Source organism: Hemibagrus wyckioides, linkage group LG27, assembly GCF_019097595.1.
Source record: "Hemibagrus wyckioides isolate EC202008001 linkage group LG27, SWU_Hwy_1.0, whole genome shotgun sequence".
Classification (NCBI taxonomy): domain Eukaryota; kingdom Metazoa; phylum Chordata; class Actinopteri; order Siluriformes; family Bagridae; genus Hemibagrus; species Hemibagrus wyckioides.
The window spans coordinates 6290001-6303377 of NC_080736.1; the positions used below are offsets into that span (position 1 = coordinate 6290001).

Sequence of the window (13377 nt, forward strand, 5' to 3'; positions counted from 1 at the left end):
CGACCATCTTACAAAATCAGTCATTTCAACCAAATTCTGGCGATACGTACCATCATTTGAGTAAAAGGCGGTTTTAAATATTACAGCAGTCTCAACCATCACGAAATCTTTCATCACACAAACAGCAGGGTCTAGAGTCAAGCTGCCTTCCTTTCCACCTCATAGCCTGAAGCAGCAGTAAATTCTGCGCTTCATATATATAATGAGGATGTTCACTGTGGGATGATGATTATATAAACACCACAGTCTCACAGTCTGTCCTCAGCCAATCACAGTGAAGCTCCCGCTGACTTGGCCATCGACTCAGTGCTAACAGTCAGCTATGAATCCTCACTCAGAGAGTCTAGAAAGGTTCATAAGCTTGACATACACACTAGTAAGTGCTTTGTATTTGTTAATCTATGAGCTCAGAGAAAGCAGTTTAAAGTAATATGTCGGCTTTTAATCTATCGATCAATTACGTACAATTTCTTCGCTAGCATTTCCCTGGATTGATAAAAGTCTGTAAAATGTTTCCTTACTTAGAATTGAAGTCTAACAGCAGTTTATTTCAGATCACCTGTAATGTGAAGGTAAAAACGATAACTATTGCACAATTAAATAATTTTGGATGAGACAGACTTGTGAGACGGTCTTACCAAAGTTGAGCAATTTTAATCCAACTTTCCAAAAGGTACAGTAAAACGAAAACAAGTTACATTTCCTCGTCTCTGAATTGTCTGCGTTAACGCCAGCTCATGCTCACGGTGATACAGACTGGCATGCGTCAACATTAGCAGATTTATTTCTGCCTCCTCTAATGTGAGGTCCAGTGGTGGTGAGGGAAGTGAACTGTCCTCCTCGACGAACACAACTAACTCAAGAAAGCACTGTGTGTCATTCATTACGATAGAAAAAATGAACCGAAATTAACTTCGTATTTAAAATTATAACCACCAAGCCCAGTCCATATACACATGCTGATACAACACCACAACTAAAAATATGCTCCCAATCTAGTTTACGTGATGATAGCAGTATTTATGCAAGATGGATTTCCCAGATAGAAGCAAAGGCTATGCTAAACAGCGTAGATTAGCTTGTGGGAGGATAATAGAGAAAAAAAATAAGTCAGCGTCACCTTCCGATGTCGGCTGGCCTTCTTCAGTAGAGTGAGCGTAGATGTCAGAGTTAGCAGACGAACTTTCGATCACAGACGGCACATCTTTATTGTTCCTCTTCTGCCACTCCCTCACCTCCAGACGGCGTAAAAACTGGTCTCTACAAATATACATGTGGTATATAGAAACTACACGGTTACAAAGCCAATACTGTAAAAACAAAAACCAAGTAAATGAAGAGCAGCCAGGAGAAAGGAGAATTTTAACTGAAAGATTATAGCATTAGAGAAAGCACTGCAGCCTTTGTGCATAAAGAAACAATGCTAGTTAACCTAAGCTGAACTGGCTTCGAAACAAAATGGAAAGCATATCCTTCATTTTAAGCCTGCTATTAAAAGACTGCTGGATATTTTTTCCACACTGACTAACCACAAAATAGCTACTGTAGTCTCCCAGATCTGCTGAGAATACAAATACATAAAGAATAACTCGTTTATATACACATTTAGAATAAGAATCTAATAAATCAGTCCATAAATGTGATGAGTAACAAGAACATGCAAGATTTAGTCAAAAACCAGAAAAAAATCATTCCATTAGATTCAACAAAACAATACATTTATGGAAAGTAAGTATGACTGGTATTGACATCAACACAACCAACCACAGACCCACAAGCACACACACATTCACACACATAGCCACTACCAGAAAACACATCATCAACCAAGACCCAGCCACCTGATCTTCAAAACACCCTCAGTGATCAAGCAACCGCCCTTAAAACACTGATTCAGGACCAGGCACCTCACCCCAAACCTGGCCTGAGATCAGCATAAAGAGCAGTTTCCATCACCAACACCATCACCATCACACCTCGTCGTCAGGATCGGCCTGCAGTTTACTTACGCATACTTCCTGAGTACGGGCCGGTCCTTATTCACAATATCCTCCACACTGGAGAGAGACATTACAGTTTACGTAAGGAAGAGACGGATTATCTAAAAGACTGCACCAAGGTTACTGTGTACTGGATACACTGAACATATCCATCGTGTCCATTTCACAATCCCATAGTAAATCTGTAACCTTGAGCAGGGGGTGCTAACTGTTGTTCTGTGGTCTAGATACGGACCCTGATAAATAAGGAAAATCCAGAAAAACTTTAAAAAGGTGGCTTCTATAGCAAAACCTCTGCTGCATCCAGTCTATTGCCTTTATTGTAACTATTTACCTGAACATTCGGAAGAGTTTGAAAAGATTTTGACAGATTATTTTACCCTCTCTGGTCTAACTAACAAAAAAATATTACATGGCTTATTATTTGGGGGGGAAAAAAAAAAAATCAATAAAGATGAAAAGTATGCATTTATGCTCTGCCAGAAAACCAAACAAAAACACGTCAAATGAAATGATGTTGAAACTTATTTATAGTCAAAACACTAATGATTAAGAATTATACCGTAATCCTGATACAGTCAAGAGAGTTGTTTATATTGTCCTTTCTATGAAAAATTTGTGCGGACTGGCTACATAAAATTCTTCAGTTGAACACCCCTGGATCTTAAGGGTGTTCCTAATTTATGACCGCTCCTCCACCTGTACTAATACGAGCTGGAGAAGAAGAAGAAGCTGTGTCTCTTCCTGATAATCGAGAAATTCCACTCGGTTCATCCTGTGCTTGCGTGCTTTCCTCAATCCTGTGTCATGGTACTGATAAATTATGGACATTTCTCAATTCTGTTGGTTCAAAAACATACCAGACAACCTGAATCATTCTGGTACAATGGATTTATCATAACAGTTTCAAACGAGACTATTCTGACTAAACTGGGGAACCTCTTCACACATCCATTACAAGGAAGATCAAGGGAGTGAAGACAGGATGCAAACCCGGAAAGTGTGCGCGATCAGACGCTTCTCGGAAAAGACGTGCGCAGGACAAAGATGAAGAGAGTCATCCTTTTGATAATGGTGGATTATTATTACTATACATCGTCTGACTAACTAACAGCTAACATAACCCCCCTCCCACCTCCCCAAAATTACTCATGGTTTAGACTGGTAGCAAGTGAAGGCTGCATTCTTTGGCCATGCAGCAGCTACTCACCAAACAGAGTCTGCCTCTTGCAGGCTGAGGGGGAAAAAAAAAAAAAAAAAAAAAAGAGGAGAAAGAGGGAGGGAGAGAGGAAGAATTTTGGAAGCCACAGCAGTGAAGAGAAAGATTAGGAACTGAGCCAAACATTATGGATATAGAGGCAGAGAAAGAAACAGATGCAGAAAACAAAGCGGAAGGAGTCAAGAAAGACTGTAGAGGAGATACGCAGATGCTACGAGTTTATGGGGGGAAAAAAAAAATAATGAGGATGAAATGCCAAATTGTCTTAATGAGTCACCATCCTAATGAGCCTGGCTTCCGCAGTAATGTTAGAAAATAATACTAATTAAATCGACATCATAAAACAGTTCAGGTTAAGTAAAATAAACCACAAAGTCAATAATATCTATCACTATAATTATAATACTTGATTTCCTGTACAATTAGTCACTCATTATTTTTAACATCAGCACAGATTCTGACAAAATATTCTTGAGCATTAACACTTCAATCAAAGCAAACATTCTAATGAAATCCTTACTTATTTGTCTTCGTCACATATGCGATACCAAACCCTGAGCAAGCGCATATCTTAATGCCTAATCGTTTTTTTTTTTTTCCTTCTTTCCTTCAATATCGAATTATGTCCGTCTCTAACTGACAAAGAAAACAAGGGGAAAATATACTCACTTAAACCGTCCTTTTCCCTCGGTGTTGCTCTGCTCTTTCTGTGCTGTCTGGTTCTCCTGAGGAGGCGAGTCAGTAGGAGACACGCTGAGGCTGGATGGGGAAGGGAAAAAAAACGAAACAAAACACAACAAAACACTGAAAAATCCGATCACAGCCAAGGCAACGGAGACAGTCTGAATCCCACATCTCAAAACACTTCCGTTTTTTTATAAAGTTCCACAGAGGCTGTATGCACACACACACACCCACAAAAACATTTCTTCAGTCTACGAATGGGTTGGTATCGGTTTATACAAAACAAGTGAATTTAAAACAGACACATTTGGTTTAAATGAAGAAATTAACCAATGGCATTTCTCACTAAAGGTCCTTAATTTTCCAGAAAGAAATGCAAGCTCTTTGAAATGATATAAAATAAACGTAATGTTTCACACCAAAATTTTACATTTAAAACATGCCTTTTAGACCAAACTTATAAGTCCTTATAAATTATAAATTCCTATAAGAATTAACCTCAGTAAGTGCTTTAATCAGAGATTTAATTTTAGATTTAATTTTAATATTTTAATATCTGACTCCATGCATACAGTGATGAAAATAAACTTGAAATAAAACTTGGACCAATAAAAACGTCACAAGCTTTAATCCCTGTTTACACAAACCACCATTAAACTTTTCTTAGACTCATAGAAGAATAAAAAATAGTGCTAATTTTGCTCCCTGTTTGTCTCTGCTCCTGGAAAGATCTAGTAAGTCCCTGCAATGTGAGTGCCAGCCTCCGTGACAGAAAAGTTGACACTGAGCTGATGAAAAGTCTTGGTTGATTTTCAGGAAGGAGGAGTGTTGCAAAGGCAGGGACGTTCTCGTTTAGAGAACACGATATCAATCCCTTCATTTCAGGACCAAAAACACACACACAAAAAAAATTGTGGCCTGTTGGGGGGGGGGGCATTTCCCTGCCAGCATGAAGCTGAAAACAGTTTCTGTAATTCAAAGCTACTCAAACTGTTTTTTAATGATCTGTCAGTTCTGAGAAACAATTTCATTTTGGTTACAAATCCTTATTTTTATATTGTGCAAGCTTTTTGATCGATGCATATCCTTGGTGTCAATTTGGCAGCAGACTTATTATTGTACTTTTATTTTAGACAATGAACAGTGGATAGTGTTTGGGAACTCTACCAAATGCAGTAGAACCTGATATATATACACTATATTGCCAAAAGTATTCGCTCACCCATCCAAATGAGAATCAGGTGTCCCAATCACTTCCATGGCCACAGGTGTATAAAATCAAGCACCTAGGCATGCAGACTGTTTTTACAAACATTTGTGAAAGAATGGGTCGCTCTCAGGAGCTCAGTGAATTCCAGCGTGGAACTGTGATAGGATGCCACCTGTGCAACAAATCCAGTCGTGAAATTTCCTCGCTCCTAAATATTCCACAGTCAACTGTCAGCTGTATTATAAGAACGTGGAAGTGTTTGGGAACGACAGCAACTCAGCCACGAAGTGGTAGGCCACGTAAACTGACGGAGCGGGGTCAGCGGATGCTGAGGCGCATAGTGCGAAGAGGTCGCCAACTTTCTGCAGAGTCAATCGCTACAGACCTCCAAACTTCATGTGGCCTTCAGATTAGCTCAAGAACAGTGCGCAGAGAGCTTCATGGAATGGGTTTCCATGGCCGAACAGCTGCATCCAAGCCATACATCACCAAGTGCAATGCAAAGCGTCGGATGCAGTGGTGTAAAGCACGCCGCCACTGGACTCTAGAGCAGTGGAGACGCGTTCTCTGGAGTGACGAATCGCGCTTCTCCATCTGGCAATCTGATGGACGAGTCTGGGTTCGGCGGTTGCCAGGAGAACGGTACTTGTCTGACTGCATTGTGCCAAGTGTAAAGTTTGGTGGAGGGGGGATTATGGTGTGGGGTTGTTTTTCAGGAGCTGGGCTTGGCCCCTTAGTTCCAGTGAAAGGAACTCTGAATGCTTCAGCATACCAAGACATTTTGGACAATTCCATGCTCCCAACTTTGTGGGAACAGTTTGGAGCTGGCCCCTTCCTCTTCCAACATGACTGTGCACCAGTGCACAAAGCAAGGTCCATAAAGACATGGATGACAGAGTCTGGTGTGGAGGAACTTGACTGGCCTGCACAGAGTCCTGACCTCAACCCGATAGAACACCTTTGGGATGAATTAGAGCGGAGACTGAGAGCCAGGCCTTCTCGTCCTACATCAGTGTGTGACCTCACAAATGCGCTTCTGGAAGAATGGTCAAAAATTCCCATAAACACACTCCTAAACCTTGTGGACAGCCTTCCCAGAAGAGTTGAAGCTGTTATAGCTGCAAAGGGTGGACCGACGTCATATTGAACCCTATGGATTAGGAATGGGATGTCACTTAAGTTCATATGCGAGTCAAGGCAGGTGAGCGAATACTTTTGGCAATATAGTGTATATATATATATATATATATATATATATATATATATATATATATATATATATATATATATATATATATATATATATATATATATATATATATATATATATATATATACACACATACACACATTATATATATATATATATATATATATATGCAGCTTCCGAGAGATACTTGGATGCCAGACTACTTCAGTCGAATTCCTGGTTGCTTTCGGTTTACTACCTCCAACAACATAACTCTGAAAAACCGTAGCTACAATTGCAAACATGATATCCAAGTCTGATCTCATCCAAGTTTATCTCGGTCAGTGAAAGTTGTTATTTGTGCTTAATATACTTTGTATTCTAGATGCACATTTTACTGTTTTCCACACTAAACAGGAGGGCTAGATATCCCGTATAAGTAAAAATATTTACAGAAATTTTGACTACATTCAATATTACAATGTTCTGCAATACATAAAACAGTTCTATTAAGGTTTTTAATAGAACAGAAAGCTATTTATTTAGGCTAGTGCCATTACGTTGTAACAAAATGAATAATAAAGTAGGGTTTAGTCTGCCTTAAAGTCTTTCTCAGTCTTCTCATTGCATCCTTCTGGCTTTAACTTTATAGTGTGTATTGAAAGAAAGTAAATTTTCTGCACAGAAACTGTAGAATATTGAGATAACTGCACATAAGCTTGAATCTGATATAAATATATAATATTATATATAATAAATATAAATTTTTGTATGTTGCATACAACTGGAACAGGATTAGTATACAATATACAGTATACCCGAGTGCTTTTCTGAATTTTCACCAGGTGAATATACCCACCACACAGAGTTTGATCTGAACCCATATCCAAAATGCTTAACCGCTTTCTTGTCGTCGAACCTCCGCAGGAAATCAGGACGTTAAAAGGCCCGTGTTGTAAAGAGAGGTGTTAAAAAGTGGAACCATGTGATGTGCGGTGTCATGGTTAGTTTAGAGACAAAACAAGATTAGCTGAAAGTAAAAAAGTTATTCCTTTTACAGATCCTAAACTGATCAGCAAAAGGAGCAACTCGTACCAATGAGATGAAAAGCTGGTGAGTTATACAGACCTCTTTAAGGGAGTGGAGGGCTCCTGTGTTACGGACCCCGCTTTTTTTAACCTCCGCCTAGATATCCCCATATGAGCCAGGTACTGACCAATGAAATTGCGCCCCCTGCTGGAAGGAGCAGGAGGTGAGACACACAGAGTGAGATTGAGAGAGAGAGAGAGAGAGCTGTGGAATAGTGATGTCTGGTTACATGAGTAAAGCAGTGGATTAAAACAAGTACAAAGACAAAGCCCACAACACCAGCAAGACTGACACCAAACCACCAAAAGTTGCAACCAGTATCAGGGTCAAGTGTTTTTCCTTTCCTGCTACCATGTCCGTCTCAACGGTAAAGAGAAGCAAGACGGCATGAAGGAACTTCTCTATGACAAGTTCCCTATAAAGGTGAAAACACTTAATAAAATATTAAGCAGTTTGTGATATGCTCCAGCAGGCTGACCTGTGCCTAATCAGACGACTAAATACCCATAGCTTTACTAAGAGAAAATGGCTTTCCAGATAAAACATTAGCTTTCCACATATAGGTATTGCCTGTCAGCTGAATAAAATGTCTCGCTGTGGCCAGGAGCTATACTTGGAAAGGCACATAGCAATTTGGTTACACTGGGAGGAGCTGAGCAGGCAAAGAGTGTGTCTAGTGTATGTGGTAAAACTCAGTCAAATTCTCATTTTCATACAGTCTGAGTACAAAACCCCCCAAAAAACTAATTCCTTGTTTTGTTTATTGAACTAAAATGTGAATCTTCCAGGCAGGGTTTGTACACAGCTTTTTGTTTTAATATACAAAGCATGCAGTGAGCCCAAGCAATCCTATTTCCAGCTAAAGTTTGATATATTACCATGTGAGGCATCGTTGCCCATTTGTGGCATGTCTGGGTAAATGTTAGTGGCTAAGACACTGTTTATGGATCAGTTTGCGAAGCCAGCCTGCTGTAGAATAACACTTCCCAAGCCGGCACAGTTGGAGATTAGTGGGCCTTAAGATTTAACAGCAAAAAAAATAAATAAATAAAATGCAGTAAAAGAGCCATTTAAAATACATGAGCATTATATTATAACTCTTCTATACGATATCAAAATGTCTCCACTTCGCAAACGTCCATGACTTTCCAGTTGATGTCTTGTGTCTAAAGCATAGATCACTAGGTCCTTAGAAATATAATTAGAGGGAAAAGACTAGAAGACTATTCAGTGCATAGAAAACTCCCAAGAGGCTGTACGCATGGGTTTAATGTTTTAACACTTAAAAGAAATGCTTTTAGCGCTCAAGAAGAAACCTTTAGCACAAGGTTAAGAGTGCATAAATGTTATTTATGGTAAAAAAATTTCACGTATGGTCCTAAATGTCCGAGTAAATGTGTATACAGCAAGCACATGACTCCATGAATAAACTGTATCTTATAAATCTGTACACAAATAAATAAATCTGTCAAATATATGCTTATAATCGCCCCATGTGGGTGAAATGAGAGGAGAAATCACAAAAAAAAAAAAAAAAAAAACACACAAAGAAAAGGGGGGAAAAAAAACCCTTTCGAAAAGGAATGCATAAATTCCTATTGGAAGCTATTTCTAGCTCGGCCTTGAAATCACAACAGACTGAAAAATCTTCATGTTCTGAGTGTTGTAGTGCGGTTCAAAACACAGGCTTTTACTTACACATCATTGGCTGGAGATTCATTTACTACGACAGAGGGCACTACAGGAGTTGAGCTGTGTGGACTGTACGAGCTGGACTCAGATTCACTGGAGGAGTTGCTTACTGGATCAGGGCTGATGGGAGAAGAGCGGAATGGGGAGGATGGCGTGCTCGAGGGTACGGGAGAGTTGCTATAACTTGGACCTGGAAGAAAAACAAAAAACCTCGCAAACTCACCATGTGCTTGTTAGACAGTCAGGTTACAGCTATAAGGCAAAATAGTTCACAATCTTAGTTCTGCTGGAAATCTTTTGTTAATGATTGACTCTAATGACCTGAATGACCGACATTTCCGTGGTAATATTCAGACACTAATCCCAAGACTAACACAATTCCAATTTAACCGAAGCTGCATACAAAAGCCTAAGAGGTTGAAGCACCTCCCTTTTTGCTTTCATAACTACACTCTACTTCTAAAAAATTTTTTACAGCTAGATGATCATCAATGATCAGATGCATGTTTTCTAGTCTTCATTGATGAAAAAAGCCCAAAGCAGTAGGTCTATGCAGTGTAGCTTCTGGTGGAAATCACAACACCGTTATCAAATATATATTCATAACATATTTATTATAGTTCTTTGAATAAGAGAGACTTCTAGGTATTTCCCAGTTTGACTGGCTACTTAAATGGAATGGATTTAAACTAAACTCCAATGATTGGAAAAAGCAGGTCTAGAAGTGGACCTAATGCGTTCTGAATATTAGAATATAGATATATTATTGTACAGTGTTTGAATAATAAAGCCTAATATTTGAATAGCTCCTAACATAAAACTCTGCCGAAAGGATCTCGGGCTGAAAAATGACAGGAATGACACAGAGCATCAGCGATGGCTTCCCGTATAATTAGTAACCACACCATATGTGTGTGGAAATGTCATTAGAAATGTTTACACTGTGTTTAAAGTCATTTAAGCATTTAATGGTGGAAAAACTGCAGGACGTATAGGCACTGTGAATCAAGTCATATCATAGCAGCTAGCTAACATTTTATGGCTCTTTGCTTTAATACAGGTGATGTAATGCCACTCCTATGACTAGCAAAGTGTCAGGATCAGATCCGAAGGATTAAAAGGTGTCCTCTGAGCATTTATGCAGCAATATGGTTATATGTGGGAAAAGAGCAGTAAATCTTCTGTCGACTTCAGCGAGAAGTCTAACGTGAGACAAACCTGTAATGGGACTGAAAGCCGAGGTCGTAGAAGCAGGCAGAGAGGAAGCGATTGAAATATCCTGAAGGTTATGTGCCGAGGACTGCCGGCTCCTCCTGCCCTCCTGCTCGCCGTTTGATGCTTTCCTTCTTTCCTTACGTGTAGAAAGAGATGAATCATCTACCTCTCCATCCTCATGCTTTAAAGCATTCTGTACAAAACACACACAATCATGTCACCAGCATATACATATATAAAACTCTAGCTGTATGTATAACAGTGTTTGTACCTGCTGGTGTTAAATATGCTGATTGTGGTAAACTCAATTCTATTTTATAGACTTATATTTCAATTTATTTGTATTTATCCCTAATGAGCAAGTCTGAGGCGACTGTGGCAAGGAAAAACTTCCTTTAGATGGAAAGAGGAAGAAACCTTGAGAGGAACCAGACTCCAAAGGGAACGCCTCTTTATTTGGGTGACACTGGAGAGTGTGATTATAGATTATTATAAAAACACCAGGGAGTGTGAAATACCATAAACACTGGAGAGTGTGATTATAGTGGATACTGTGCACACTAGTGCACACTGGATAGTGTGATTATAGATTATTATAAAAACACCAGGGAGTGTGAAATACCATAAACACTGGAGAGTGTGATTATAGTGGATACTGTGCACACTAGTGCACACTGGATAGTGTGATTATAGATTATTATAAAAACACCAGGGAGTGTGAAATACCATAAACACTGGATTGTGTGATTATAGTGGATACTGTGCACACTGGAGAGTGTGATTATAGATTATTATAAAAACACCAGGGAGTGTGAAATACCATAAACACTGAAGAGTCTGATTATAGATTATCATAAAACACCGGAGTAGGCTCCAGCAGTTCCCCGTGACCCTAATTAGGAATAAAGCGAGTATAGAAAATGGATGGATGGATGGATAAACACCGGAGTGTGTGATTGCAAATTATTATAAACACTGGAGATTGTGAATCTAAATAAATATCCATTACATGCTGTTATGCTGCTGTTCTTGTACCTCGTATATAGTAAACTGCTGTTTGAGGTCAGGGTCGATGATTTTGCTTTTTAGGTGTTTCTGCATGACGTGCTCTATCCCCTGTTGCTCTAGGCAGTCCGTCACATCGTAGAAGGAATCCTGATCCGGCAGAGCTGATAGAGTCTGAGAGGGGAGGGGGGGATTTATGAAAATGCAGTGGCTTGTATAAATATTCACCAATCTACTATATTAATATGTGAAGCACTGTGCTGGTAGCACTTGCATTTTTTTCTGTCTCTTGTAGCGTTTGTGCCATATACCTGACATTTTTAATACACTTTGGGATTAATAATGTTTAGGATATTTTTTTAGAACTGAACACAGACAGAGACTGCTCTTACAATTTCTTTGCAAACATTCGCTCAACAGAGAACTAAGATAATTTGGTCATAACGCTGAGAGAAGCAGGGTTTTAGCAGCAAATTTATGAATATTTACATTATTTATATATATATATATATATATATATATATATATATATATATATATATATATATATATATATATATATATATATATATATACACACACATATATATACATACACACACACACACACACACATTATATATATATATATATATGAGTTATGAGTTATATTGCATGCAGATTCTTGTTATTGAAGGTCATGTTGAAGTTACTGAACTACTGAACTCAGAGTAAAAACGCAGAGTTTCTGTTCTGCTTAGGGATCTCTCGGACACGACCACTGAGCGAAAATGAACACAACCAATCGAAGCGTGGGAATTGCTACACTGATTGAGGTCAAGATGCGTTTGTCCATGTGCTACCTTGTTAATAAGGGACATGGTGAAGACCAGGAGCTCTGTATCTGATCCATTCCTCTCCTCTAAAACATCCAGCAGGTATGACCAGGCCTTCACACCTGCAACGGCATGTCCGGAATGAACCACATCTCAAGCTAGTACATATAAACATTCCTCCGTGGGCGTGTGTATATCCGTCATGAGCCTTTTTACCTCTTTTGCTATCCACGGTGTTGACAGCCTGAATAAGTATCGGGCCGTTTGACTCGGTGTATTCGACAAACACTATGAGGAGCTTCAGAGCCGTCTTCACTACCAGCCGAGACTGAGAGAGAGAGATAAAAAGAGAGAGAGTGATTACATCTCTTTTACACTAGATGGCAGCATCAAAGCAGGAGACTCACAGCATTCACACTTCTTAATAATAATAAATATGTGTATGGTATTTTTTTTTTTTATACATTATGCACCCTTGTCAAATTTCTCTCGCTATTACCTCTCAGGAAAAGTTTACAATGATATCTAAAGAGCCATTTTGTTACTTTATTAACAAATTGAATTTTCACACATAAGAACTGGCGAGGGATCAGGTTCAGCACAGGGCAATATGACAGTATAATATCTAGTATCTGTTTACATTTTTTTAAAAATCTGTACAGACTTCGGTATTAAATCATTTCTTTCAAGCATTACTTTTAATAAAAACCTCATTAAATGAAAGTAAATCGTGATATGAACATTCTGTCATCTTGATCTGGTGTAAAAGCTGCCCATAAATTGTGATGTTTCATACGAAATATTTTTGAGAAAAGTAGTTTAAATTCCACTCCTTATGGTCAGTCTCTCTTCTCATTAAATCGAGCGCATGCTTGTGTGATGGAGCTGTTGCACGCTTCCGAGTCATGAGATTGAGTCTGATTGTAAAATCAGTCCTGAAACTGGGAGATGAGGTTCAGTAGTGTTGCAACATCTGCTATTTTCACTTCCTCAGTGACAACATGACGTCCGTGAGGATAAGGAGCTCGGCTCCTGCATGAACCGGTGCACTGTAGTGTGAAAAACTACTTCAGAGCTGTAAATAAACCCCAAGCACCAGGTGCTTCAGGTACAAGCATCAGCTAAATACTCTTAATGCACACTCAGCGAATCTTGAAAAAAATTGTCACTTCACTGAATGGAACTAAAGTGATTCATAACTTGCGGTTATTGTAGAGGTCTTACTCAATAATACCATGGATGTGTTAAGTGGAAGGTCG

At 39.0% G+C, this 13377-nt stretch overlaps 1 protein-coding gene across 10 annotated transcripts in view; it reads right to left on the reverse strand.

Moving 5' to 3' along the window:
- fhod1 (formin homology 2 domain containing 1) overlaps positions 1–13377 on the reverse strand; it is a 54586-nt gene that overhangs the window by 15322 nt on the left and 25887 nt on the right. For 4 of the 10 annotated variants that reach the window (XM_058381324.1, XM_058381325.1, XM_058381331.1 and 1 more), the window contains exons 7-16: positions 12335–12446; positions 12146–12240; positions 11334–11477; positions 10302–10491; positions 9090–9273; positions 7431–7538; positions 3889–3978; positions 3211–3234; positions 2010–2057; positions 1121–1260 (exon numbers count right to left, since the gene is read on the reverse strand). In XM_058381324.1, coding sequence (XP_058237307.1) covers positions 1121–1260; positions 2010–2057; positions 3211–3234; positions 3889–3978; positions 7431–7538; positions 9090–9273; positions 10302–10491; positions 11334–11477; positions 12146–12240; positions 12335–12446 — 1135 coding nt within the window. The remainder of the gene's footprint in view (positions 1–1120; positions 1261–2009; positions 2058–3210; positions 3235–3888; positions 3979–7430; positions 7539–9089; positions 9274–10301; positions 10492–11333; positions 11478–12145; positions 12241–12334; positions 12447–13377) is intronic. The other 6 variants (XM_058381326.1, XM_058381332.1, XM_058381327.1 and 3 more) reach the window with 6 other exon arrangements.